The sequence below is a fragment of the Macaca fascicularis genome, chromosome 9 (assembly GCF_037993035.2).
Source record: "Macaca fascicularis isolate 582-1 chromosome 9, T2T-MFA8v1.1".
In the NCBI taxonomy this organism is placed as follows: domain Eukaryota; kingdom Metazoa; phylum Chordata; class Mammalia; order Primates; family Cercopithecidae; genus Macaca; species Macaca fascicularis.
In genome coordinates, this window is record NC_088383.1 from 4,010,482 (window position 1) to 4,037,499 (window position 27,018).

The 27,018-nt window shown below is 48.9% G+C and overlaps 2 protein-coding genes across 17 annotated transcripts in view; one reads left to right on the forward strand and one right to left on the reverse strand.

Annotated features, from left to right (window-relative positions):
* The window catches only part of PFKP (phosphofructokinase, platelet), a 68,811-nt gene extending 59,468 nt beyond the window's left edge, over positions 1-9,343 (forward strand). For all 5 annotated transcript variants that reach the window (XM_065520237.1, XM_065520239.1, XM_045399473.2 and 2 more), the window contains 6 exons: positions 2,409-2,573; positions 4,953-5,014; positions 5,780-5,891; positions 7,090-7,189; positions 8,273-8,375; positions 8,988-9,343. In XM_065520237.1, coding sequence (XP_065376309.1) covers positions 2,409-2,573; positions 4,953-5,014; positions 5,780-5,891; positions 7,090-7,189; positions 8,273-8,375; positions 8,988-9,117 — 672 coding nt within the window. In that variant the 3' untranslated portion in view covers positions 9,118-9,343. The remainder of the gene's footprint in view (positions 1-2,408; positions 2,574-4,952; positions 5,015-5,779; positions 5,892-7,089; positions 7,190-8,272; positions 8,376-8,987) is intronic.
* A 930-nt stretch (positions 9,344-10,273) lies between these two features.
* The window catches only part of LOC102124398 (presequence protease, mitochondrial), a 36,199-nt gene continuing 19,454 nt past the window's right edge, over positions 10,274-27,018 (reverse strand). For 8 of the 12 annotated variants that reach the window (XR_012417361.1, XR_012417359.1, XM_074000893.1 and 5 more), the window contains 13 exons: positions 23,613-23,729; positions 22,027-22,159; positions 20,610-20,730; positions 20,426-20,502; positions 20,008-20,173; positions 19,500-19,600; positions 17,932-18,052; positions 16,287-16,361; positions 15,442-15,554; positions 13,216-13,341; positions 11,453-11,598; positions 10,768-10,870; positions 10,274-10,669 (listed from right to left, as the gene is read on the reverse strand). Coding sequence is in view for 6 of the 12 variants with exons in the window: in XM_074000893.1 (XP_073856994.1) it covers positions 10,576-10,669; positions 10,768-10,870; positions 11,453-11,598; positions 13,216-13,341; positions 15,442-15,554; positions 16,287-16,361; positions 17,932-18,052; positions 19,500-19,600; positions 20,008-20,173; positions 20,426-20,502; positions 20,610-20,730; positions 22,027-22,159; positions 23,613-23,729 (1,493 nt within the window). In the remaining 6 variants the exon portion in view is untranslated. Of the gene's footprint in view, positions 10,670-10,767; positions 10,871-11,452; positions 11,599-13,215; positions 13,342-15,441; positions 15,555-16,286; positions 16,362-17,931; positions 18,053-19,499; positions 19,601-20,007; positions 20,174-20,425; positions 20,503-20,609; positions 20,731-21,907; positions 22,160-23,612; positions 23,730-25,182; positions 25,278-27,018 lie in introns of those variants that run through there. The other 4 variants (XR_012417357.1, XR_012417356.1, XR_012417360.1 and 1 more) reach the window with 2 other exon arrangements.

Consider the following 27,018-nt stretch of genomic DNA (forward strand, 5'->3'; position numbering starts at 1 on the left):
TTTGAATGAGTGACAGTAATTCCCCACCTCAGGGTGGGCTGCGGGGGAGATTCAGTTGGAAAAATAACCCATGAGGCTTTGTGCCTCTGGGGGTCCTGATGCCCCACCCACATTTTCCTTCCCATGCCCGGGATTCTCTAAGACAAAGGGCAAGTCTTAAAGCCTTATGGCCTCCTAAGTCTTAGATCGCAATTAGAGAGAGACCCAGTACAGGTGGAACAGTGAAACCCTCAGAATGCTGCACTGGCCCTTCAAGAAGGCAGTTGTGGCCTCTTTGGACCCTTGATGGGCTTCTGTCCTCTGTCCTTCCTAAGCACAAAGACGGGAACTCTTCCCATTGCCTGTTTCTCTCCCCATCTCGGCTTCTACACAATGCAAAGTGGCCCTCTAACTAGAGCCCATGTTCACTTTTGAATACATCACCCAATTATTTTGGGAGGAAAAGAATCTACCAAAGAAACGAAGTATAGGTCGGAATGGTTTAATCAAGCCTGTGTTTATTCAAAAAAGTGCGCTTTTAAATATCCGAAGTACTCAAGTGAAAATTTCCCAGTGGGTGTTAAACTTTGGTGCACAGACTCTCATGTGGCCCCCAGTCTCAATCCACACCCCCACTTCATGCTTTTACTCTTGGCTGAGTCCCATGGAGGCCGGTTAGGGAATCCTACAGGATCAGCCCTTGACCAGGACGGACGGACGGACGGACGGATGGACAGACAGATGGCTGGCTGGCTGGGGAATACTGTGCTTATGTCATTCAGAGACAAGCATTTCTTGAGCGCCTGCTGTAGGGGCTCGGCCGCGTCCTGCTGATGGTGCAGTGGTGTGAGCCCAGCCCACAGTTCCTGCCCTCATGGAATTTGTAGCCTAGTGAGGACTGCAAGTCAAATAACCACGAGGTAACTGAGGGAGAGACACTGGGGGTGATTTCTATGAAGAGAGGACATGGGGTGCCCCGAGAGCCCCCGACAGAGGGAACTTTGTGGTCCTAGAAACCAGGTGGCGTTTTCCTGAGGAAATCTCAGAGCTGAGGAAGGTGCCTGTGTGTGTCCCGTGGCCGCTGTGACCCTGACCACACACCTGGGGCTGGAAAATAATACTCACTCTCGCACAGCTCTGGAGGGCGGGAGCCATGGGCTGAGGCCAGAGTGTTTGCTCCAGGAGAGTCCCTCGTGGCCCATTCAGGTGCCCAGAGCTGCGGGCCTTGCCCGCCTTGTTCCCTGGTGCCGCCTCCTCCCATGTGGGTGCGCAGCATCCTGCTCCAGGGCCTCTGCACCCCTCATCTGCCGATGCAGGTGGTGGCACTTAGGGCCCACCTGGGTAGTCCTCAGGATTCACCTTTATCACCGCATGAGGGAACATTCCCAGGTTCCAGGCATTAGGACCGGGATTCTTTTGGGGGCCGCTCTCCCGCCCACCACTGTACCTGAATGAACACAGCGGCCGGCATATCCAGAGGCCCCAGGAGGACCTGGGGTGGCTGGATCTAGAGCGGGACCTGGTGTCAGAAGCAGGCGGGGCCAGGGATTCCCGAGAAAGGCTTGACGTGTACTTGAAGTGAGCAAAGGGTTTTGAATGAACCAAGAACTGGATCAGATTTATGTTTTTTATAGATGGGTCTCCAGTCTGTGTGAACAGATTGCAGGGTGCCGGGGTGGGAGCTGAGGCCCAGGCAGAGGTTTTGCAGAGTCCCAGGAGAGGGCGCTGCAGCCCGGACTGGTGTGGGTGGGAAGGCGGCCGATGCATTTCTCTGCTGTTTTTCTCCCCGCTGAGCTTGGGTCCTCGTGGAGGGCGGATGGCAGACATTTCTCTTGGGGACCTGATGCCTATGCATCCGAAAGACTCCCCAGGCGCCTGTGTCTAAGAACCACCGTCTGCCTTTGAGTAGAGTTTCTATAAACGTAGCATTCACCAATGGATGGAAGATGGCCACAGCTCTAAAATCACAGGGAGCTTTAACAGAAGAAAATAAAATAGCACAGCTGTTCCCATGGACTAAGCTGGCAGGTGACAGCCCCCTAACTTCTCAACTGACACCTAACGGTGTCCATGTCTGTTGAAAGCTGCTTCAGCAGGGACAGTCAGAGAGCAGCGTGGAGTGAGCCGGCTTGTGGGGTCATCTTTTCAGTCTCCTCCTATGGGGCCTGGGAGAAGGGAGCGGCGGATGGCCAGGTCCCCACCACAGGTCATTAAGGTCACCTCCAGGTGGCTGCTGTGGTGGGGTGGGGGGGCATGTTCACACCCACTCCGACAGCACATCCCGGCTGCTGCACACCCTTCACCTCTGCGATGCTGGGACCGCATGCTCAGGCGTGGTGGGGACCCTTGCTGCACTCACTCATCGGGGAGCTCTGGGATGGTGCACCCTGGCCCTGGGCTGGAGTGACTGATCTCTTCTCTGTGACCAGACCTGCGACCGCATCAAGCAGTCCGCCAGCGGAACCAAGCGGCGCGTGTTCATCATCGAGACCATGGGCGGCTACTGTGGCTACCTGGCCAACATGGGGGGGCTCGCGGCCGGAGCCGATGCCGCATACATTTTCGAAGAGCCCTTCGACATCAGGGATCTGCAGGTATGTGACGGGGGCTGGTCTTGGGGGACCGTCCCCTTTGGATCCACTCGGTGCTGCGGAGTGAATCATCATGTCTAGGATGGTTTGCTTTTCAAGGGGGCATGGAGACGGAGGTGCTACAGAACACGCCACGATTGATGCCCTTTGCATCGCCCAGGTGCCTCTCCTGAGTGTCAGGTGACGGCGGACGTGCCTGGTTGAGGACACCTTCTAGTCTCTTGTGTGAAACACAAGCTTGTTTTTTTGATGTAGTCTGTTGTGTAGTTAATGTTTTCTCACGTCTGTCACTAACGATTTGAGTGCCTCTGCTGACAGTCACCACCCACGTCTGCGACTGGCTCTGAAGCTTGCTGCAGCTTCTTTTAAATCTTGAGGCCTCTGATGCTGCGTCTGCCTCTGAACTGACACAGACACAGCCGTGGTTTCTTGGCATCTGTGGCTCTTTTAGGGAAGGGTGTCGCCGAACCCGGGGTCTGCCCCTGCTTGGATGGCACAGCAGAATCCAGGCCTGGACCCTGCAGTGTTCAAAGTTGCTAAACTCCATGCAGGATGAGAGGCCTTGGCAGATAAAATGCAACTTGAACAATTGTCTTTATTTAGTTATATAAATAAATATATGTTATATATTGCTCTGTCACCCAGGCTAGAGTGCAGTGGCGCGATCTTGGCTCACTGCAACCTCCGACGCCCAGGTTCAAGCCATTCTCCTGCCTCAGCCTCCCGAGTAATTGGGATTACAGGCGCATGCCACCATGCCCAACTAATTTTTGTATTTTTTAGTAGAGATGGGGTTTCCATGTTGGTCAGGCTGGTCTTGAACTCCAGACCTCGTGATCTGTCCACCTCGGCCTCCCAAAGTGTTGGGATTACAGGTGTGAGCCACCGTGCCCGGCACCATTGTCTTTTAAAAAGTTAGGATGTTACTTGTTTCTGAGCCAAATAGATCAAGTAAAAAGGGCCTTGGTGTTGTCGCTAATTACGTTGACATGTGAATCACAAATTTCTTCACTGTGTCAAGTTAAATATTTGTGGAGTCATTCACTGCATCGCGATGTTTCTGTCAGCGGTGGGTCCCTTAAGATGATAATGGAGCTACCCCAAACAGGTGTACTGTTTTTTATCTTTTATTAAAAGATTATATATATTAATATATATATATATAAAATATATTTTTTACGGTGCTTTTCTACATCTAGACATGTTTAGATACTAAATTGCCTGCAGTATTCAACAGTCCAAGACATTCAGGTTTGTAGACAGGAACAACAGGTGTGTGGCAGGCCCTACCTCCTGGGTTTGTGAGAGTTCACTGTAGGATGTTTGCACAAGGCTTAAGTCACCTAGCAATGCATTTCTCCAGAACATATCCCCGTTATGTGACTCATGACCATATTTCAGAAATCTGTCCGAAGATCCTGCCTCACCAGCACTCAACATGGCAAAGGCTTAAGAGAAATTATGATTTGTTGTTGTTGAGATGGAGTCTCACTCTGTCACCCAGGCTGGAGTGCAGTGGCACAATCTCAGCTCACTGCAACTTCAGCCTCCTGGGTTCAAGTGATTCTCCTGCCTCAGCCTCCCAAGTAGGTGGGACTACAGCACCCGCCACCATGCCTAATTTTTGTATTTTTAGTAGAGGCAGGGTTTCACCATGTTGGCCAAGCTGGTCTCAAACTCCTGACCTCAGGCAATCTACCCGCCTTGGCCTCCTAAAGAGCTGGGATTACAGGCGTGAGCAACTGCACCCAGGCTCCTACTTTGTGAAATTCTGCCGCCGTGCCCAGTGACAGATTGATTAGATGTAAAAAATCTCCCTTTTCTTAGGATAAGTCATTAGAGAACTACCTCCCTCTTGTAATCCTCCCAAGATGATCTGATATAGGATGTTACTCTTTTCTAAGACAATCTGTTCCTTAAGAAATCTGTGTGTGGATGAGAGTTTACAAAATTCTTTGGTTAGACACTGTTCATCAGGCCATCATAGGAGATTCCATAGAAAGGCCACAGGTCGCTCTTTTCCTCTGAGAGCGCCAAGAGAACATCGTCATGAAAATAAATAAGGAGCAATAGAGCCATGAATGAGCACTAGGCCAGTCACGGAATTATCGTCTTCAGAGGGACCCTGTTGATTCCGGAAGGCGTTTCAAGTGGCCCCCGTGAGGGCTGCTCACCTGAGTGCCCTGTGCTCGGCATTCTTTGCCGCAGACGTGCTCTCGCCGCCTGGGGGAGGCTCCCCGAGACCCAAGCTGTGAGAGCTTGCAGCCTCCTTGGCCACGCTCACCACCACGCGTGGTTGGAACTTCCCGTCCTGCAGGGCCTGGCACACAGTAGGTGCTTAGCAGAAATTTATTGTCTGATTAACAAAATACTCTTTTCCAGTCCAATGTGGAGCACCTGACGGAGAAAATGAAGACCACCATCCAGAGGGGCCTTGTGCTCAGGTGAGTGAGACACCAGGGCTGATCTTACGGTCACCGTCACACCGCAGTTCTTAGATTCTGGTCTGTGACTTTGGGCTGGATGAGTGGTGATTTCTTTGTCGCTGGAGTGCACTACACGCTGAGCAGATGCAGAAGAGAGTCGTGGTGCGTTGCTCTAAAGACTTGCCCGCATTTAGACAACTAAAATTTTTGCTTTATAGTCTTACTCTTTTAGAGATATCGCAATCATTTCTCTAATTAGCACCTGATGTTTATGAAGGAAGAAGGAAATAGTCATCCCTCTTAGCCTCAGGGAATGTGTCCCAAGACTCCAGTGGGTGCCTGAACCTGAGGATAGTACCCGCCCCCTATATACATGAGGGGGTAGGTATTGATAACCATCTGATAACCAAGGCAGCTACTGAGTGACTCAGGGGCAGGAGGCACAGACAGCATGGAGACTCAGGGCACAGGGATGATTCACGTTCTGGGTGGGACAGAGCAACACAGCACGAGATTTCATCACACAGAATGGTGTGCAATTTAAAACTTACATATTTATTTCTGGAATTTTCCATTTAATATTTGTGGCCCTCAGTTGACCACTTGACCATGGGTAGCTGAAACTGCAGAAAGCCAAACCGTGAACTGGAGGGACTGGCGTTGATGCAGAATCACCGTAGGTCAGGGGACGCGGGAGGCCAGCCTCCCAGGGCCATCTCCCCAAGCAGGGGGCCACGTGCCCACTGCACACTAAACAAAGTGGCTCCTTCCTGCTTGTTTCAGAAATGAGAGCTGCAGTGAAAACTACACCACCGACTTCATTTACCAGCTCTATTCGGAAGAGGGCAAAGGCGTGTTTGACTGCAGGAAGAACGTGCTGGGCCACATGCAGCAGGTAGGCCCGAGACCGCATGAGGGGCCCACAAGGCCACTGTCGTGTGATTTTTAAAGATTAATGTCTTGTTTTAGCCATTTTAGGGGAAAATGTATAAGTAAATTCCAAGATGATAAAAAACATCTTTTTTTTTTTTTGAGACAGAGTCTTGCTCTGTTGCCCAGGCTGAAGTGCAGTGGTGCGATCTTGGCTCACTGCAACCTCCACCTTCCAAGGTTCGAGAGATTCTGCCTCAGCCTTCCAAGTAGATGGGAGTACAGGCGCCCCACGCCCAACTAATTTTTGTATTTTCAGTAGAGATGGGGTTTCACCACATTGGCCAGGCTGGTCTTAAACTCCTGACCTCAGGTGATTCGCCCACCTCAGCCTCCCAAAGTGGTGGGATTACAGGCGTGATCCACCGTGCCCAGCCAAAACATATAAACTTTTAAGTCATGCCAAACATCACCAGGTTTAGGATTCTTTTGTTGGTGAGGTTTGAGTAATGGGGATTTTAAGGGAGCTGTCAGCTTTCATGAAAACAATGACACCCCCTTACTTGGAAATGCTTATTCAAATTAAACACTTCAAGTTAAAAACTGGAGCTTCCTAAGATTTAAAATGGATTATCAGACATGTAATATACTTGACACCCCAAATCAGAATGACCTGGAATGAGCTGCATGCAGGCACACGCATGTCATGAGCTGAGCCTGGGACACAGCAGTCCAGGCCTCCTAACTCGCACACACTCCTTCCTCACCACCACCTTCTATTCTTTATACTTTTAAACCAGAGCCCGTGAATTTATTCCAGAGGGCTCATGAATCCCCTGAAATGATGATGAAATAGTAGGCGTATGTGTGATTTTGTTAAAGAATCCACAACGGTTATCAGGTTCTTAAAGCTGCGACCCATCCCCACCCCAGATGAGTTTATGAAATCCTGATTGAAGATTTTAAAATATTGGAGATTGTTAGTTGACTCATTCCATTTATTAAAATCCTCCTCTTACTGGGCAGGGGGAACACTTGCTACTTTTGCTTAACAGGCTGAGTTCAGGCTACAGGAATCACAGATCTTGTTTTGTTCTGTTCCAGCTATCCATAAAGACCTAGAAATAAAAACATGAATTCTGTCAAATAGAAATTGTCATTTCTATTTAACAGCAAAGTGTTACTGTATAACTGATATTTCATATGACTCTAACCACCAACAGGGTGGGGCACCCTCTCCATTTGATAGAAACTTTGGAACCAAAATCTCTGCCAGAGCTATGGAGTGGATCACTGCGAAACTCAAGGAGGCCCGGGGCAGAGGTAAGGGGTGCGGGGAGGGAGGCGCCATCTGCCTTGGTGAAAATGCTGTCCTATCAGGGAGAAGTAGGGTGTGCTGGTTCCTTCTTCAGTCCAGTACTGAGCTGCGTGTGATGTTCTAACTCCTGCTGGTCCCTGAGCATTGCTATTTAACCAACCGTGGATTCCTGGGATAAGGTCAGCTTGGGCATGGGTGACATGTTCTCTTTTATCACTGCTAGATTCAACCTGCAGTTCCCCTCACAGTTTAAGTGGGGCCTTCTATTTTTTGGATGTTTGGTAGGACAACCTCCTTGGGACTCCATCCATCAGAACTTCCAGTTTTGAGGAAGATGTGGCTGCTGAATGAATTGTTCATGTTTGTAGAACTATGCATGTTTTTCCTTAAATCAGTTTTGTAAGTTACATATTCTAACAAATCTTTAGATAAACTGCAAAGTTTTAAAAAACATGACATTTTGTATAATACTCTTGTTAATGGTTCCAACGTGGCTGGTCCCCACTCATTCCTGAGTGGCTGTTTGTACCAGCATCTTTCTTGCCCCCACCCCCCTCAGCTTTCTTCAGTCATACCAGATGTGTGCTTTTATTAGGGCAAACCATTATCACTGCCAACGTCCGACTTAGAAGAATGACAGTCTACAAAAGCATTGATGTGAATAGTTTCAATTGGTTTGTCTTTTTGAAGAACTGACTGATTCGTTCTACATCGATTTTCTTTTGCTAATTTAGCTATGAATGCTTCTCGCCTCTCAGTGTGTATATTCGTGAGCATCAATTTCTTACTAGTGTTTTGTCGTAATTTAAGCTAATTTCCCTATTCTACTATTTAGTGAAAAATTCTCTCCACTGAGAGAAAAAACAAAAGCTGCTTTCCAGGAAGCCATCAGGGTGATCCCACAAGAGCAGAGCTGCGCAAGCCCAGGCCAGGTGCTGGCCACACTGCGCGGCTGTTCTCAGCCTCACCCGGGCTTCCAGGCCAGGTTCAGCATGGTTCCCAGGAATCTCACTTCTCATCTCGCCCCGTGATTCTGCTCTCCCGCCGCCCATGTGACAGGGTGTTAATCTTTTTTAAACCTTTTATAGGAAAAAAATTTACCACCGATGATTCCGTTTGTGTGCTGGGAATAAGCAAAAGAAACGTTATTTTTCAACCTGTGGCAGAGCTGAAGCAGCAAACGGATTTTGAGTAAGTTGGGGTCTTATTGCCTTAGCAAACCCAGCCAATGTGAGTACAGGACAGGGCAATGGCCATTGCTGTTGCTTTCAACAACTCATTCAGTGGTTTGAGGAACTGGCTTTTCTGAAGCTCAGTGAAAAAATACTAGGTCTTGGCCAGGCATGGTGGCTCACACCTATAATCCCAGCACTTTGGGAGGCCTAGGTGGGTGGATCACAAGATCAAGAGATGGAGACCAGCCTGGCCCACGTGGTGAAACCCCGTCTCTACTAAAAATACAAAAATTACCCGGGCGTGGTGGTGTACACCTGTAGTACCAGCTACTCAGGAGGCTGAGGCAGGAGAAATCGCTTGAACCCGGGAGGCAGAGGTTGCAGTGAGCTGAGATTGCACCACTGCTCTCCAGCCTGGGGACAGAGCAAGACTCCATCTCAAAACAACCACAAAAAACCACCACTAGGTCTTTGGGAAGAAGTTTTAAAAATATAAAAACAATGGTTTCATTTGACCCTGAAATTAAGATTCAGCCGACCCTACAACCCTCGTGTTTCTGGCAAGGCCGCTCACTGTGCTGGCCGTGGCATCTCTCAGCCTCACTGCTGTCCCCCCTTCCCTCCACAGGCACAGGATTCCCAAAGAACAGTGGTGGCTCAAGCTGCGGCCCCTCATGAAGATCCTGGCCAAGTACAAGGCCAGCTACGACGTGTCGGACTCAGGCCAGCTAGAGCACGTGCAGCCCTGGAGCGTCTGACCCAGTCCTGCCTGCATGTGCCTGCAACCTGGACTCACCGTGGACCATCTGTTTTTGTAACACTTAAGTTATTTATCAGCACTTTATGCAAGTATTATTGACATTAATACCTAATCAGCAAGCACCTGTCACCACCCGTGTGCCCCACCAGCTCCAGTGCGTGCTGTCTGTGGACTGTGTCTCATGCTTTCAGATGTGCGTATTAAACGTTTGCCTACAACTCCAACAGTCCTTCGTTTTCGTTTTTTAAGTAGGAGATTATAAACCTCAATCTATGGGTGGCTGCTAAAGGTTTTCTCAGCAGTTTTGTGGGCAAAGATTATAAAAATATTTTTATAGAGATCACTGAACCACGCATAAGTCATAAAAGGAGAACAATGCCAGTAGTTTACACAGGCCAAGGGGAACGCCATGTTTACTTACCATTACATATTTGCCATGTGTCAGTTTCCATCCACAGCAGCAGGCCAGGACCCTGGGCCTCGACCCCAGGCTCTTGCTCTCCTTAGAAAGTAAAAGAGAACACATGAATCTTACCTACTCAGCCTCTTGACTGCAATCCTAGCTGCATGTTAAAACCACCAAGGTGGGGGTTTGAAAAATCTGATAGCCAGTTTCTCGTCCAGTCCAAGCCACCATCCTCGCTGGGACCTAGGTTGGAATTCTCCGATGACTCTTGCCAGAGTAGACATGGGTGCTGGGGTGACGGCCCTGCCGCCCTCGTGGGCCCCCCTCGTGTCGGGACAGCGTTTCTGCCTCCTAGCTCTAGTCTGCAGGAGACCACAGCTGTGCCTCAGAAACGGCGGCGGAGAGCTGTGTGGAGGGAGAGGAGACCCCAAAAACAAGCTGTTTGGGAAATCAGAGTCCAACGGCCAAGAAGAGCTGGCATGCAGGCTCTCCTTTCTGGCTCTGTGAAGACGAAGCGAGCACTTACTCACCCCAGCCCACCTGCTTCTCAGGACTGCTTCCATCCGGCCGCCCCGCTGAACTTCCGTCTGTTAGGAGGACGCTCCCACAGGGCCTCGGTGTGATTGAGTTTCATGAATCGGCACAGGCAGGCGTGGGACACCTTTGTGTACCTTTTCATTTCACTTCTGTTTTTTAGTAAAGGCCCTTAAAATAATGGGCCTACTTAAAATAATGACTCAAGCAGAGGTTAAGTCAGAGTTGCCCTTTATTTTTAGATTCTTAAATAAATATTCTAGAATTGAGGTAAAACAAGCCTTTCTGTCAGTAGAAAGTGAAAATTCTACGTGGTGCATCTTTGGCATTTCATGCATGACTATTTCAATGGACATCTTCCTGGTCGCTCTTAAGATTGACTTGCCAGTCAGTGGCAACACCTTAAGAATGACATAATATTCTTGGAAAAAGCAGTAGCATTTCTGACTTTTCATATTCAGCTCTAGAGGCCTGTTGTCTCAGGGGCTCCTGCGCAGTCGGGGGCGCCAGGGCCGCTCATCTGATGATCCAGGAGGGGTCCTTGGCGATTTTGGGGTTCTCGGGTCCAAGTATGGCCAAGCCATGCGTGCTCTTCCCAGTGCCGAGGTACCTGAGAGGAAGGCAGGTGAGGTCAGCAAGGACTGGCTTCTGCGTCAGTGCTGTTAAGGCCTCCAATCCCAGGCGCTGTCTCCCGCACTCCCCACTCACCTATCGCTCACGGCCAGGAGCTTGTCGTGGCTGACGGCGAAGAGCTGCTCCCTGTGGGCCTGCTTCATCTCATCCGAGAGGCCGTACAAGAAGTGGTCCATTCCTAGAAGACAAACCACAGGCACGGTGGGGCTGCCGCCCAGGAGCTGGCGCAGTGGGCTGTGCCCTCGTGTCCCGGAGGGGACAGGTGCATCTCACTGTTACTTCACGTACGTGTTTCAACCACAGGGTCATGTCTAACAGCCCAGAGATCACACCCTGACCTCCAGCTCCCACGAGCCACGCTGACTCTTACCAAGGCCTGCTTCTGCAGCGTGGATGCATTCAGGGCTGCGTGAGGCTGATAATGCTGTGAGCAAAAGTGGCTCTACAGAGTAATGTGGCCAGGCCTGGGCCATGCCCATGTCATCCTCCCACCCTAATGAGCCCAGACACTGCCGTGGGTTGGCCCCACTGGGCCTCAGGTCAGTAAAACTGAAATGACAGGATGCACTCTTCTCGCCCGGATGTCGGGAAGCGTGTTTCCAAGGCCAATGTTTAGGGTGTCAGACGTGGAAATCGTATCACAGGCAAGGACGGAGACGCCAGAAGCTGGTGCTCCTGCCTGTGCATGAGGGGACTCAGAAAACAGCAACGTCATCTGCGAGGCTGTGGACTGAGATTCTCACTGTTACCCTCACAATACCTTTGTCTGAAGGAGCGACAGGAGCATCTACGGTTGAGAAGACAGAAAGTTTGGCTTCGTCGATGTCTTGCTGTGTGAATTTTCCAGACTTTGCCCAGTCAACAGCCTTCCCAAAAGATTGGAGCGTCTCTATTGTATTTGGGTCCCTAGGAAACCCAGAGAAATAAACAGGCAAGCATTTTACCAACGGACAAGTTTATGACAAACCTGTGACTTAACAGTTCACCATCTTCTATGGGTTAACAGCTCTATTTTACATCTGATCTAGTCCAAACAGCCCACTGACAAATTGCTCAATTACTCTCAGTGGAAATTTAAATCCCATCACATAAGACTTTCAACACGTTCTCCCTCTTAGACAGGGTCTGTCTGCATAAAGTCCTCCCCAGATGATTTAAATCCACCTTTCTGTGACCTCATCAGGAGAGGAAAGATGTGGAGGGTGGGGGCAGGTCAAGATTACAAGGAAATTACAGAAGGCTCACATGGAAAAATCAAGCAAAGGTTTTCCTTTAATCTCCCTTAAGGACACCCAGGGCAGTACAGGAATCAGCCTGAGGGGGCCGATCCAGACTTCCCTTTGTGTAAATGGAAGAGCCCAGCCCTCCTTCCACCCTGACTCAGAGCTGCAGGGGGGCTCTGAGCTGCTTCCCCATCCTTGTCTAGAAGAGTGGCTTCCAGCACAGCAAGGGGGAGAACTCAGCAGGGTGGCAACGGCTACCGACTTCTCTACCTTCGTGCCTGCCTACCTACCTAATCTATCTCTGCATCCACGAGCCAGGCTCTCACTCTGCCCCCCAGGCTGGCGTGTGGTGGCACAATCTGCTGACTGCAGCTTCAACCTCCCTAGGCTCAAGGGATCCTCCCGCCTTAGCCTCCTGTAGCTAGGACCACAGGCACTTGCCACCACGGGTGGCCAGCTCCTTCTTAAAAAGTGTTATAATATATGTTCTCTTGGGCAGCAAAGCTATAGACAATTAAGAATTTATTGTTTTAGAGTAACGGTGTTATGTTTATGAAAGCTAACAGTTGCATCCACATCAGGCACCTCCAACTGAAATGAGCTAAGAATGTTCTCAGGCTGTATCGCAGTCCCTCACCTGGGGCCTGTGTTCCAGGCCCCCCAGAGCAGGGTTGCAACCTCAGACAGCCACTATGGATACTGTGTTTTTCTCCTATACCTATGAAAAAGTGTATAGATTAGGTGCAGCAAGATATTAACAAAATACAACAATTATACTGTAATAAAAGTTATGCTAAGTAAAACAAGGGTTCTGTGAACAGAAGCTCTTGGATATCCACAGTGTATCTGATAACCTAGATGGCTACTGAGTGACCAACAGGCAGGTACCGTAGACAGCGTCAGCTTTCATCCCACTGCTTAGAAGAATGGTGTACAATTTAAAACTTCGGAAGTGTTTATGTCTGGAACTTTCCATTTAATATTTTCAGACCGAGGGTGACTGGGTAATAAACCGTGGAAGGCAAAACCATGGATGGAGGCACTACCGTGTTCTGCCAAAATATGCTGGCTTAAGCCAGGGTTTACTGAAGGCAAAATGCTTCCCGTTTAGGCTGCTGGCCCCAATCCTTGCACCAGAAAGGACATTGCTGGGTGTGGCTAAGTGCTCGAGAAGTGAAAAGCAGCACATAGAACAACTTTTGTCTAAAGTTCACTGCAGTAGAAGAAAATGACAGATAATCACGAGTAGGAGACTGAAACACCGTGTGCGTCCCAATGTGTGAACCAGAGCACAGCTCACCTGTAAGAGTAAAGGGTGAAGACCCCACTGTGGCTGAGTTTTGCGCCTCCACCGTAAGCGCCACCTTTTTCTCGAATTTCCGTATGCAAGAATTTAGCAGTCATCAAACGTGCAAGGATTTTAAGACTAAAATGAACGAGTAAAAAATGCAAGTTAAAAACACCATGGCTGATAAAAAGCATATAGACAATGAAGTAATTATTGGATTAAGTGAAAATGAAAATAAAATCAAGTTTTAAAATAATGCCGTATAAATTATGGTCCCATTTTTTGGTCTTGTTTTTTAAGAGATGGGGTCTCACTGTGTCCCCAGGCTGGAGTGCATTAGTGCAATCACAGCTCACTGCAGCCTTGAACTCCTGGGCTCAAGGGATCCTCCCACCAGTCTCCCGAGTAGCTGGGCCTACAGGTGCATGCCGCCACACCTATTTTTACAGTTTTTGTAGAGGCAGGGTCTAGCTTTGTTGCCCAGGCTGGTCTCAAACACCTGGCTTCAAGTGATCCTCCTGCCTTCAAAGTGCTGGGCTTACAGGCATGAGATTTTCTTTTTAATTAACAAAAACTAAAAAGCACAAGGAAGCACAATTTTCAAGCAGTTGGCTTGGATTACAGGGTCGAAGGGAGAGGTGGTGGGGAGGAAATATAACACTTCCAGCACCACACTGCTTAACTTGTTCCAATGCATATGTGGCATTTTTAGAATCTGGTAAAGCAGAAAGAGGTTATTTCTATTGTAAAGGCAAATGTGCAAATGAACATTTAAATGTCTCACATCAGAATATGGAAAAAAAAGGAAACAGAAGTCAAACTCTGGGTATAGGAATCCCTTAAGAAAACACACACTCTCCGATAAAGCACATTTCCAGGAACGGGGCTGATTTCCTCTGCCTTCCACTGCGAACGGTGACATCACATTCTAGATGATTCGAGAACACATCCACCTCCGACAGAAGGCAGGGCAGACAATGATGGTAGCGTCTGCAGCAAAGACACAGGCTCCTTAAAGACGCCCATGGCGAGATCAGCCCCGGGTCACCACTTCCACAGATGTGCCATTTCCCAAAGCAGATGAAGGGGGTCAAATAGACCAGGTGGGAAATCAAGGAAGGAGTGGGCGTGTTCCCAGGGGCTGTGCTGGGAGAAGTCACGACCATCTCGTGTGGGCCCTCCAGGAGAAACCCAGCACCACTCGGGTGGCTGGGTCACCGTCAGTTGGGACCAGCGAGGTTGGAGCCAGACCCTGGGGGTCTCCTCCTTGGTTTAGTCCCTCATGGGGGTAGCTGCCTGGGACAAGGATACAGGAAGTGAATTTCCGGGATATAACATGTATGCACAGATCTGTGTCATCCACACCCAACTGACAGGTCCCCAAAGGTGCATGTCTGTGAGTCTGTCCTCCTGGTCTGGCCAGTTTCCGCAGATGGGATGAACACAGCCGAGGGGCAGCCACACTTCGGAAGAAGGGGCTGGAGGGCCAGTCCGTAGGCTGCAAACTCCCTCGCCCCACGCCACTTTGGGAACAGGCCTGGCCCTCACTCTCGGCTGTGGCTTCGGCCGCTCAACCCAGGGCCTCCTTCTCTGAGCTTCTGACTTGGTGGGGAGACAGGGGAGGCAAACTCCTCAGAGGGACTGTGAGGCGGCCTCCAGCCCTGCCATCTGCAGGGCTCTGCAGGACCACCTGGTTTCTCCCCACCGTCCTGTCCCTCTGTGGCCCTGGGTCAGGCACCCCCAACCCACCCACAGTCTGGCTCATGAGGTTCTCCTGCAGCCCCCATGGCTGCCTGGGTCACCTCCCACTCTCCCTTGTGGCTTCGTGTCTTGATCTACCTTTGCTGTCATTCCATGCATCTGTCCTCACGAAGGCTTAATCTACCATGTTTATCAGAGGTCTCAGCCTAAATTCATTCAATTTTTACCTAGAGATGAGATGAGTACATGGGGCATTTTGATAGGAGTCTGTGTTTAGGGTCATAAATATCTAGTTTCTTTATAGGACTCAATAATAGAAATTGTTTACAAAAATGACAGGCTCTAAAGCTGGGCCTTTGTTCATAAAGCCTCTGCTGTTTAAAGAGGCCGCTCGTAGACTCACACAGCCCCAGGTCCAACACTCAGAGTCAGTGCAGACTCTTCCTGTGCTAAAACATACCCTGTGAACTCGAACAGGCTTGACCAGCTGCTTCCATAAGGCTCAGGCCTGAGAGGTCCCGACCTCCACCCTCCTACCTGGCATGATCTGGGTCCGTGTAGGGGACAGTTCGGATGCATTCGCCCACATAATTCACCGGGAAGGGCATCAGGAAGTGAGTCTTCATCTGCCAGGGCTTGAAGGTGGGTTCCTGAGGGACAAGGTGTGGTCAGAGGCGGCCGTGCTGCCACACACCACCACGACGCTGGGATGAACCCATCTCAGGGGTCCCATCTCCGTGACAGTCTGCAGCCAGGTGCTGGGACGCAAGAGCAAGGCACTGCAGTTACGTCGCTCCACACTATTTCTCACTGTAAAACGGACATGAAGTCCTCCAATCTTGACGTGATGCTTTAAAGTATACTGTTCAATTAAAAACATTTCATTCTATACCACTTATATCATAGTTATATATTTATGTTTCATATCACATTATACCATAGGAATATGTTAAATCACTCGACTCCACAAGGAACCAAACCAAACAGCATCAGCACCAGGCTGAGTGGGGGAAAGGATCTGTCAGGCTGCCCCACTGGAGTCGACTTGGCTCAGGAGCTACGTTCAAAGGAGGGTGAGTTGCCCGGGAGGAGACCGCACGGAGCAGTAGCCCTCTTCCTGGGCACAGGGAAGACGCACCCCGTACCAGGGCCCGCACCTCCTCGGCACAGGAGGACACACTCCCACCAGGGCCTTCACTCAGCACTGTCTGAGAGAGAAAAGGCTCAGGGTGGCAGTGACCAAGGACGCACTGAACTCGCAAGTCTAGGGACACGCCAGCCCCACGGACAGGCGGACAGAGGAACGTTCACCATCAGCGGCAGACACAGCTGTGGAGGGAAGCACCCGCCTGCTGGGAACCCAGATGGGCTGTGGTTCTTACCATGACCAGCTTCCTAACGATCTGGGAGCCGTGGAGAACGTGGGCATCTCCACCAGAGCTGCTGGGCACAGGTTTCTGAAAATCAAGTTTCCAAGAGAAAAGACAAAAATTCAGAACTCACTTGAAATATGTAAGAAGGAACAGTGGGCCGGGCACGGTGGCTCACGCCTGTAATCCCAGCACTTTGGGAGGCCGAGGCGGGAGGATCACGAGGTCAGGAGATCGAGACCACCCTGGCTAACACAGTGAAACCCCGTCTCTCCTAAACATACAAAAAATTAGCCGGGCGAGGTGGCGGGCGCCTGTAGTCCTAGCTACTCAGGAGGCTGAGGCAGGAGAATGGCATAAACCCGGGAGGCGGAGCTTGCAGTGAGCTGAGATCCGGCTACTGCACTCTAGCCTGGGTGACAGAGCGAGACTCTGTCTCAAAAAAAAAAAAAAAAAAAAAAGAAGGAACAGAGTTTATAAAATTCACAGAGCTAATATAACAAGTGTTAGGGCAGACTTGTTTAAGTGTTTTAAATAATAAACGCTTAAAAAAAAAAAGGACAGAAAATAAAAATAGGCTGGGCACAGTGGCTCATGCCTAGAATGCCAGCACTTTGGAGGCTAAGGTGGGAGGACTGCTTGAGTCCAGGAGTTTGAGACCAGCCTGGGCAATGTAGTAAGCCCCCATCTCAACAAAAAATTTTTAAAAATTAGCTGGGCACAGTGGTGCACACCTATAGCCCCAGCTACTTGCGAGGCTGAGACTGGAGGATCACTTGTGCCCAGGTCACGGCTGCAGCTAGTTGTAATGGCACCACTGCACTCCAGCCTGGGTGCCAGAGTGAGACCCTGTCTCAAAATAACAAAAACTAAAAAAAGAAAGTGAATAAAAGAAATTAAGAAAATTTTAAAATAAATTTTCAGACAGTCAAGGAAAAGGTAGCCTTGTTATACAGTACAAAGAAAATATTTTAAGCTTTCTTTCTGCACTTTCTCGTCATTAATCTGTGAAATCAAGAGGACACGTAAAGTGAAAGGGCTGCAGGCAGAGGGGCCTAGAGCAGCAGGAGGCCACCTGCCATGGGCTCCACTCCCAGAGGCCAACAGAGACACCACACCCAGAACTGAACCAGGGATACGCAGACACCAAAGGAGAAGACGTGAGCGCCAACCTCGTCCACTGAGGAGCATGGCTTCTCTACTGACATCCATGAACTAGACTACAGTTCTCTTTGTAAGTTAATCAAATTTACTAAATTAGTTATCACCAACATCACTGTTCTATGTCAAATCCATGGATTCGGGAGTCATAGAAACAGCAGTAAAGCAGCCTTCTTGAGGCCATGGTTTTGGGCCATTCTTATGCCAGCATATCCCAGGCGAAGTCTGTTTTCCTATCAGACTACTCACTGCAAGGCACAGAAGTGAGTGCAGCATCTAAGGCCACACCACAGAGTCTGAACTCACTAAACTGGGCCAACACTGGACAACATATTTAATCCTCCTGAACCTGAGTTTCTTCATCTGCGTAATGGGGGATATGAACCCCGACACGCTGGACTATTCTGAGAATTGAGTTAATATGTGTAAAACATGACAGTTGCTCCTGGCACCTGCCAGGCGCTCACCAGGCGCCAGCACCACCATCAGCGCATACCTCGACCGTGTGTGGGCGCACAGGCCTCCGTTCCTTCTTACTCCGACCGATGCTTCTCAGGAAGTCTTCGACCACTTTTTCTGTCTGAGACATCTGCTGAGGAGTCGCATTCACTGAACACCTGTTTTAAAAATTACGTATACATAAAACCATTGTTAGAAAAAACAGTTTTAGTAATTCATCACATTTTGTATAATAACTCAATGATGTTGGTTTTATAGAAAATAATGTTCAAAGTGTTAAAACAAACAGCAGCCAAATGTGGAAATACCACAGCCGCCTCCCTGCTCTGCAGTGCTTCAGGTTATCAAGAGATTTCCGCACAGTTCAATGTGGCAGCTAATGAAGCCGTCCAGAGGCAGAGCCTGAGACCCTAAACTCCTGTTCTTCCGAAGAGCAAAGAAAATACAGAGACTATTAAGATCTGCTAACCATGCCTTCGGAACTACGCTATCAAAACACTGACAGCTTTCAACACTACTGTCCAGAAGTCATCCATTTGAAAATGTGAACTGGTTGTTAAAGCAGAACATTATAAAGTGCAAAAAATTACCATGCTCTCAAAGTTACATGAAAACAGAACTCTCCCAAATTCTACAGAATTGCAAATACTACTATCATATGAAATCTACTTGAACTCTACAGTGTATTGACAGAGTGTGTATTTTTCCTTTTGGCTGTAAATCCTAAACTTACTCTAGTTAAAGTAACAGCAGGTACCATTATATTAATACTAACTATATCCCAGGCATGTATGCTGCCTTGCAGATATTCTTTTATTCCTAAGATAAACCTGCAAAGGAAGGTTTTATGGAGGAGGAAGCAGAAGGCCCCAGTGGCTCAGCTGCCCAGGACCTCCTAGGTGCGAGCGTGAGCGCTGACCTGGCACCAGAAGCTAGGCTGGCCTGAGCCCAATGCCAGGAGCCCCTGATCGCCAGGCTTCACCTCTGCCCACCCACAGACCGCCCTGTAGAATCTGCCAGGGATTCACAAGACATGACTGGCAAAAGGCATCAGGACTCTCTGTGAAGAAGGACAAGTGACTTCAGCAAACATTTTCTTGTTAAGTACTGACGAATACATCAATGTCACTGACAATAAGATGCTGAAAATAAAACTGTCAATCATTTTTAAACTTCATTCATGCTCACACACCTGAGGGCACATAAGGCCAACTGCAGGTGTAGGACTGAGCTGCCAGATATTTCCTCAAAGCATCACAGAATTATATAAGAAACTACTTTTACTCTGACCTTCGGCAAGCTCACCCTTACGGATATCTCAGTTACAGACCATTTGCTTTTGGAAGCAACATAACTACTGCTCTCAACCTATTTGCACTTCTAGAACAAAATTAGCCTGCTTTCTTCCCCATCTCCTACAACTTTTAATAAGCTTAAAATATTTCTTTCTTAGTTTATTAGAACACTTGACATCTACAATAAATTCTGTAACCTTTACCTTTACCAAGCACTTTCTATCTTGAAGTTTCTACAAGTAAAAAATACCTAAAAACTATGCTTAATAGAATGAATCATAAAATATTTAGAAACAAATCACAAATGCACCTCATATTATCACCATTTAACAGGTGTTTCTTGATACGCGGGAGCTTCCTCAGGATGGGTTTGATATCTGTCATTTCTGCAATCCTCTTCATCAGTCGCACCTGAGCCAGAGAAAGCTCGCTCACAGAGAGGCAGAGGCCACGATAGACCCAGAGGAAGCTCGCTCACAGAGAGGCAGAGGCCACGACAGACCCAGAGGAAGCTCGCTCACAGAGAGGCAGAGGCCATGACAGACCCACTCAGTCTGAACCAAGCACCCGTGACATCAGAACCCTGCATCGGCAGGGGTTATGTGTGCAAGTGTGTGGCTTGAGGAGGGCTGGAACTGGGGTGCAGGGTGGTACAAAGAAGAAGATGAGTTAAAACCAACCAATCAATTCTTCCCCATATTTGGTCAGTTAGAAAGTTAGCATTTCTGGGACATAAGTTAATGTATTCCCAAAGAAATCAGTAACTCTGGAATATGTGGCTAAACCAGAGTAACAGAGGTTCCTTCCAAGCTTCTTACCTGATCCATCCCGCTGAAGGTCTCCTGCAGGTCCCCTGCAGGCGTGAGGGTCCGGCCTGCCCTGATGGAAGCGTACAGGTGTCCAGAGTCGGGAATTCCATTGGCGAGCTCCTGGGCGGTCATCTTCACCAGCACCTTGAAGTGCTCCTCTTCTTCAAAGCACGGGCTATGGAAAAAGGAGAAGAAGAAATTCCTGGAGACCCATTCATCGTGTCCCTTCAATATCGTGGAAAGTTGATTAAATGTAAGTTTGCAGACTACTTTAACGACCAAAGAAATTTTATAAGTCCATACGAACTACAAGTAAAAGTCAGACTTGGAAATCAACACACACAAGTAAGATTGTCTATTTTAAAGTACTTCAAATGAAGATCTCTAGTACACCCCAAGAATGGACAACTCTTGCAAATAAAGTTACTTGTTAAATATTTCACTCCACAGATGCATCATGTCTGGCAGGTTTCGATCCAGGCAGAGAGAGGAGAAAAGCACACCCTGAACCAAAGAAAACACAGAAGAAAGGAATTAGGGCCGAATCAAACAGTGACAGACACTGGAGAAAAGCTTCCCACCGCAGCTGTCATCTGACGGTAACCGGCTACCTGCTCGTAGGTGTCCATGTGCGAGTCGTCGGGGAGCACGTGGGGAGAAGCGCTCATCCCTCCGGTCTTCAGTTCTATCTGCTGAGCCTGCTTCCGGTAGTCAAGAAGGCCGCAGCCCAGCCTGACACAGCAGAGAAGCACAGCCCCAATTACAAGGCAGTCCTTACTGAATCATTTTTAAAACCATGCATCTTGAATTACAAGTTGCTGCCATTAATTGAATAACTGCAGCTTTGCCAACCTCTTCACAGTTCGAAGGTCATCAAGCAGGCACACGCTCTAACCTTTGCCCTCTAGAGTTCACGCGTCCCCTCCCCCAGGAAGACCCCAGTTTCTCCCGCCTGGGAAGTCAGTGTCCAGAGGCACAAGACACTTGGGTGGCCAGTGTCTGCACTCAAAACAACATTCTAAAATACGCATTTCCAGTTGTAAGCTTTTCAATAAATGTTTTAGGAGGACTCCCTACTCTCTTCGCCCAGATCACTGTGATACGTACTTCCTTTGCTCAAATGTCTGGTAGCCTGGGCGAGGGAGTCCAAAGGCTAAAGACTTTGTAAATTTTTAAGAAAAGTATTTTCCTCTCAGCACTCACGCTTGTGAAAGAAACATTCACAGTGACACTGCTAATGCCAGAAATAACTGAGTCAAGGGAATGACCAGGAGGTGTTTTCTAAACGGCTACAAAAGGATGAACAGCGGCAGCTCTATTTAAAAAGGCAGGGAGCTTTCAAACCCATGAAGACATTTCTCCATCTGAGCGGACCCTCAGCCAGGGCGCAGAAGGGCCACAGCCACGCAGCTTTCTGCCGCACGCCGACAACGTCACCTCCACCAACGGAAGACCCCAGCTGCACGTCAGCTTGGGCAGCGGTCTCTGAAGCTGGCTGCAGGGTTCCATGTCCCCCTATTATCCTGGATAGGAACGGGAGCCCACAGCCCTGTCTACTGCTTGTCCTGCAAGCTCGGCCACCGCAGAGCTGGGCAAAAGGTCAAGTGTTGATGTGGGTACTCGTGTGTGTGTTTCCAGACCTGTGCACACCCCACCTAGGGAGGACGCCAGCAACTACAGGTCAGCTCGGAGGAGGAGCAACGCAGGCAGCAGGCACATCCAACTACTCACACTTTCGGATTAAACCGTCAATCCTTTCCAAAGCTTCACAGATTCATATGCTAAGATAGAGATCTCTAAGTATATCCTTACATTATACCGTAGATTCATAAATATTTCAATGTAATATAGTAAGAAAATGTTACTTTCATAAAAAATTCTAAACCAATATATTGTACACCATACTTACACACTAACATTGTAAGCTGTGATTCACTGAAGGTAATTCCTACTGATGCATTAGAACAACACAGATATGCACACAAAGCAGATGTTAGTAAGACACACAAGGGTGTGTTGCGATCGTACTTGGTGAGGACGCTGCAGAAGAGGGGCACATAGGGCCTCAGCTCCTCGGGGAGCGTGTTCAGGCTGGAGAAGGCCCGGAAATACACCACGCCATTGGTGGGCTGGGCGCAGAACTGGACAGGGATCTCTCCGGCTAGAGAAACAAAAAGGATTTCACTTTTATTGTTGCCAGTAAAATTTAAACCACTTATAATATTTAAAAAACACTATTTATTGCTTTTCAAGCATGGAGATTTAAAACTTATACTAGAGTTTATATAAACTTCTCTATTGTATTTTCATGATAAAAAACTGGTGTCTTCAATAGTAAAGCAACCCGCGCTCTCCAAGGAAAGGGAAAGGAAGGACGGAACCACGACTGCAAGTTCCAGTTACCCAACCTCTCCCCGTCAACCAGAGAGAACTCCGACCAGGTGCCCCCAAGAACCCCGGGCCCACATCACACCCGTCCTCAGCGCTGCTCATCTTCCCCAACAGGCCCTGCCACCCTCTGGCCCCACAACAGAAGGCTGCCCCAGGGCCCCAAACAAGGCTCCTGGTGTTCCCCACCCACTCTTCCTGACCTCTTGAGGGGAGGGCTGGGCATTCAGCTTCGTACGTAGGTTCCTACCTAGCAGAGCGCCCTAGACCAGCGGAGGAACCAAGGCATGGAAGGATGACTGATTTATTCTCACTCTTAGCAAACACTTAATGAGATTCACAGACAAAAACTGCCAGGGTTAACAGATCAGAGAGATGTCAGCCTCGATTTCCACTCACATGCGCGTGCACACACACGAAAATAAACAGGACACAAACACGACAAGCGCTGTTAGAAGACAAAAGGCGCGCTGGAGACGCTTCACAGGACTCAGGGATGCCCAGGGTGAAATCCCATCCCCGTCCTCGAGGTGCAAGTGACAGCCATGCTGCCCTCAGCTCAGTCACATCCGGCCACACCTGCTGGTAAGCTCAGCATCAACACCGTCCCAGGTGAGGGCCTCTTCAGCTACCCGCCGGGAGCGAGAGAGAGGAGGCACCCCGAGAACTCAAAAGCAGCGACAGACCATGGAACAAAAAGTACCACGGAACGAAAGGTGCCACGGAACGAAACATGACATGGAACAAAACGTGTCACGGAATGAAATGCCAGGACACAGCAGGGGGATAAACTTGGCCTCCAACTCCCTTTCCACTCAACACCCACCTTTCCGGGGGATCTCATCCCTCTGCTTCCTCCGTGCTGGTGGCAGGGTAAACAGTTGGGACAAAGGGCTCTGAGGATGCCTCTATTTTTTAAACTGCACTTAATACAGTCACAGCATAACCCAAATCCTCATTTGATTCTAGAAGCAGGAAATCAGAGCACCCTATCAAACCCCTCTCAGGAACACACACATAGGCTCTTACTGAGTGAACGCGTCTATCACCACTGAGAGTTAGGAACAAGGCAGAAGACACGTATGGAGCAAGACTATGAACGCACAGGGCTGCTCAAGTGTTGGAGGGAAAACCTCCAAGACGTGATTCTAGTGCTTCTGTGAGGAGTGATATTTAATTTCCCCAAGGACCCCGAGACCCGGGAAAAGCGTAGTGTTCACAGTGACCTGTCAGGACCACGTCCAACTCTGTGACAGGTATGGTGGGCTCAATATCTGACACTTTCAACGCTGGCAGGCAGGAGGCATCTTGAGGTTTGCTTTGTTGAGTCCGTAATTCTAAACCTAAAAAAGAAACAAGAAAAAGGAATATTCGGGGCCATAATTAAAAGGATTGATGCAACTTATCTCCTATGTTATTATCTTACATCCAGAATTAGTCGTCCGTGCCAAGTGTGAGGAATACAGGAGCACTATGGTTTGCAAAGTATCTCCTATTTCCAGGCTGACCAGATTTAGATGCACTTAATAACTTCCTTAGTGGGAAGCCCTTTTCCTAATTCTCACTTTCAATTACTGAACATTCTGCTGGGGAGTGGTGGTTTGCTCAAGAAGCTTCTCCTCCACCCCTCCAAAGTTTACATTAAATAGATTCGACTTGTTTTCAGAGCTTTCAAACCACTTCTTGTTGGACTGACATTTAGTGATCTTTATACTTATCTTTTTTGTTTTCAGACACGGCCTGGCTCTGTCACCCAGGCTGGAGTACAGTGGCACCATCTCAGCTCACTGCAGCCTCTGCCTCCTGGGCTCAAGTGATCCTCCTGCCCTAGCCTCGTGACTCTTTTTTTTTTTTTTTTTGGTAGAGACGAGGTTTTGCCATGTTGCCCAGGCTGTCTCAAACTCCTGACCTCAAGTGATCCTCCCACCTTGGCCTCCCAAAGTGCTGGGATTCCTGGCATGAGTCACCACACCTGGCCCTATACTCGTTTGCTATTGCTTCATTTTCACTAATTTCAACAAAAGACTTACACAATCACATAAATCACACAAATTACAGTGGTGCTTAGAAAGACACTTCCTGGGCCTGACAGTCCATTCATCAATGAGGGAGGCAGCACCTTTACAGCGGACCCCTCCACTGAGCCACAGCCTATGCGGAAGATCCTAAGACCCAGGTGTGTCCCCCGCCCTGATGGCCATCAGTGAAGCGGCTTCACAGTGCTACACTGTGCCAAGCAAGTACACGAGTGCACGATTCCACGACTCCCAGGGAGGGCTGTGCCAGGTTCCCGCTTTAACTCAGTCCCCACAGACAGCACTCCTGGTGTCTGCTGGGCTGACCTCCCCCATGTTCCATTTCCACCTTCTGAAGTGCCCCGAGAGCATGCCACACACTTAGACACAGGACCTTGGGGCACAGTGAGCATCTCAGGCAGTGTCGCCCCTCCACAGGTGCCCCACCGTGGGCTCCAGCCCTTCCGCCCACCTCTGGAGCTGCAACTGCCATCAACAACCACCCCCGCTCCCAGAGGCATCTGGAGCCCAGGCTCCCAGTGGCAAGGAGCTCAGACCCGGACTCGGCAGGCTTCCCCCACCGGCTCACCACCTACCTAACATCTTGACTTTCCCGACCTCATGCCACTCGGAGGTTTTGTAATCTGTGGCTTTGCCAGGAAGCTCCCTCCTGCCTCTTCCCTTACCTGGCCTTCCCCGTGGTTCCTGGGCCCACCTGCACTAGAGCACGCCACAGCTACCCTGACATCCCAGAGCTCCTTCTCTGAACACACTCACTCACAGTGGGTAGAAAAAGCCTCTGGCACGTTCTCTTCTCTGTTTCCTTTCAGCACATCACACACTCCCTGATGGTGGAGGCTTTACCCCTGCACAGTGCTTAAGACACACACAAGACCAGAAATCAGAAGATTCAAGCTTTTACTAGTTTCCCATTCACCTCTTCTGCATTGTTGTTCTCTACAGATTGGCTTTAATTCACAGAATCCTAACACTGCCGTGCACACTTTAAGACTTACTGACCTGAAATAACCATTCAACGCACTAGCACTGTGCCCTCCTTTAAAGGAGCTCTGCAGTGAGTGTGTCAAGGAGAACTCTGTAGTGTGAGGACTGCTCATTAACCTACTGGTCTGGACTACAGTATACTGGGTTTTCTTAAAGCACAGCTCTGAGGTCAGGCCAACGAATATGAAGTAATTTAGGAAACGTACAACCTGTTGCCTACTCATGGAATTATCTTGTGTACTCATGAATAACTTCAGTTAAAAGTGGGAAGATTGGAGCTTGTCAATTATCACAAAACAGAGTTTTAAAAAAAAAGACTAAGGTTAAAAAAAAAAAAAACAGCTTAAAACAGTTGTCTCTAAACAAGAATTCAGACAGAATAAGAACAGATTACAAGTTGACATTTTCTATTTTTTTTTTTTTTTGAGACGGAGTCTCGCTCTGTCACCCAGGCTGGAGTGCAGTGGCAGGATTTCAGCTCACTGCAAGCTCCGCCTCCCGGGTTCACGCCATTCTCCTGCCTCAGCCTCCGGAGTAGCTGGGACTACAGGTAGCTGGGACTACAGGCGCCCGCCACCTCGCCCGGCTAGTTTTTTGTATTTTTTAGTAGATACGGGGTTTCACCGGGTTAGCCAGGATGGTCTCGATCTCCTGACCTTGTGATCCGCCCGTCTCGGCCTCCCAAAGTGCTGGGATTACAGGCTTGAGCCACTGCGCCCGGCCTAATTTTTCTTTTACTATATAACTTCAACCTTAGCATGATCAAATGAAGTCACTTACTTTCCACCTAATGTCCACTCTTACCCTCCTGACAAGCCTGACAATTTCTCACAGAATCCCAGCCCAACTAGCTTTTTTTTTTTTTTTTTGAGATGGAGTCACGCTTTGTCGCCCGGGCTCAGCAGTGTGATCTTGGCTCGCTGCAAGCTCCGTCTCCTGGGTTCATGCCATTCTTCCTGCCTCAGCCTCCTGAGTAGCTGGGACTACAGGCACCTGCCACCACGCCCAGCTAATTTTTTGTATTTTTATAGAGACGGGGTTTCACTGTGTTAGCCAGGTTTCGATCTCCTGACCTCATGATCCGCCCTCCTCGGCCTCCCAAAGTGCTGGGATTACAGGTGTGAGCCACTGCACCCGGCCCCAACTAGCTTTTTTAACAGGAAAAGTGTGTGTGTATGTGTTGCATTTATTTTTAAAAGGCTTTATTAATACATAACTTACAAGCCGTAATATTCACAATTTTAAAGACACAATTCAGTGAGTTCTGAAAAATGTGGCAAGTTATGAAGCCACCACATCACAGCACTGGGCCTTTCTCGCACCCCCAAAACTCTCCCATCCCCACTAGAGTCAACCAACCCCCAACCCTGGGCCTCCAGCACTTCTCATCTGCTCTCTGTCCCTGCAGCTTTGCCACATCCACGGCTTCCCATGAATGGTCTCGGTATGTCACCTGGCTCCTGGCTTCTTTCCCTTTGTGGGAAGTTTCTGAGATGCACCAATACCAAGAGTGCATCATTGTCGTGCTCCTTCGCAGCTAGTGGCATTTCTTTGTAAGGATGTATGTGTTGATGAAAGTCTGGGTTGTTTCAAGTTTTGTGTGGATACCTGT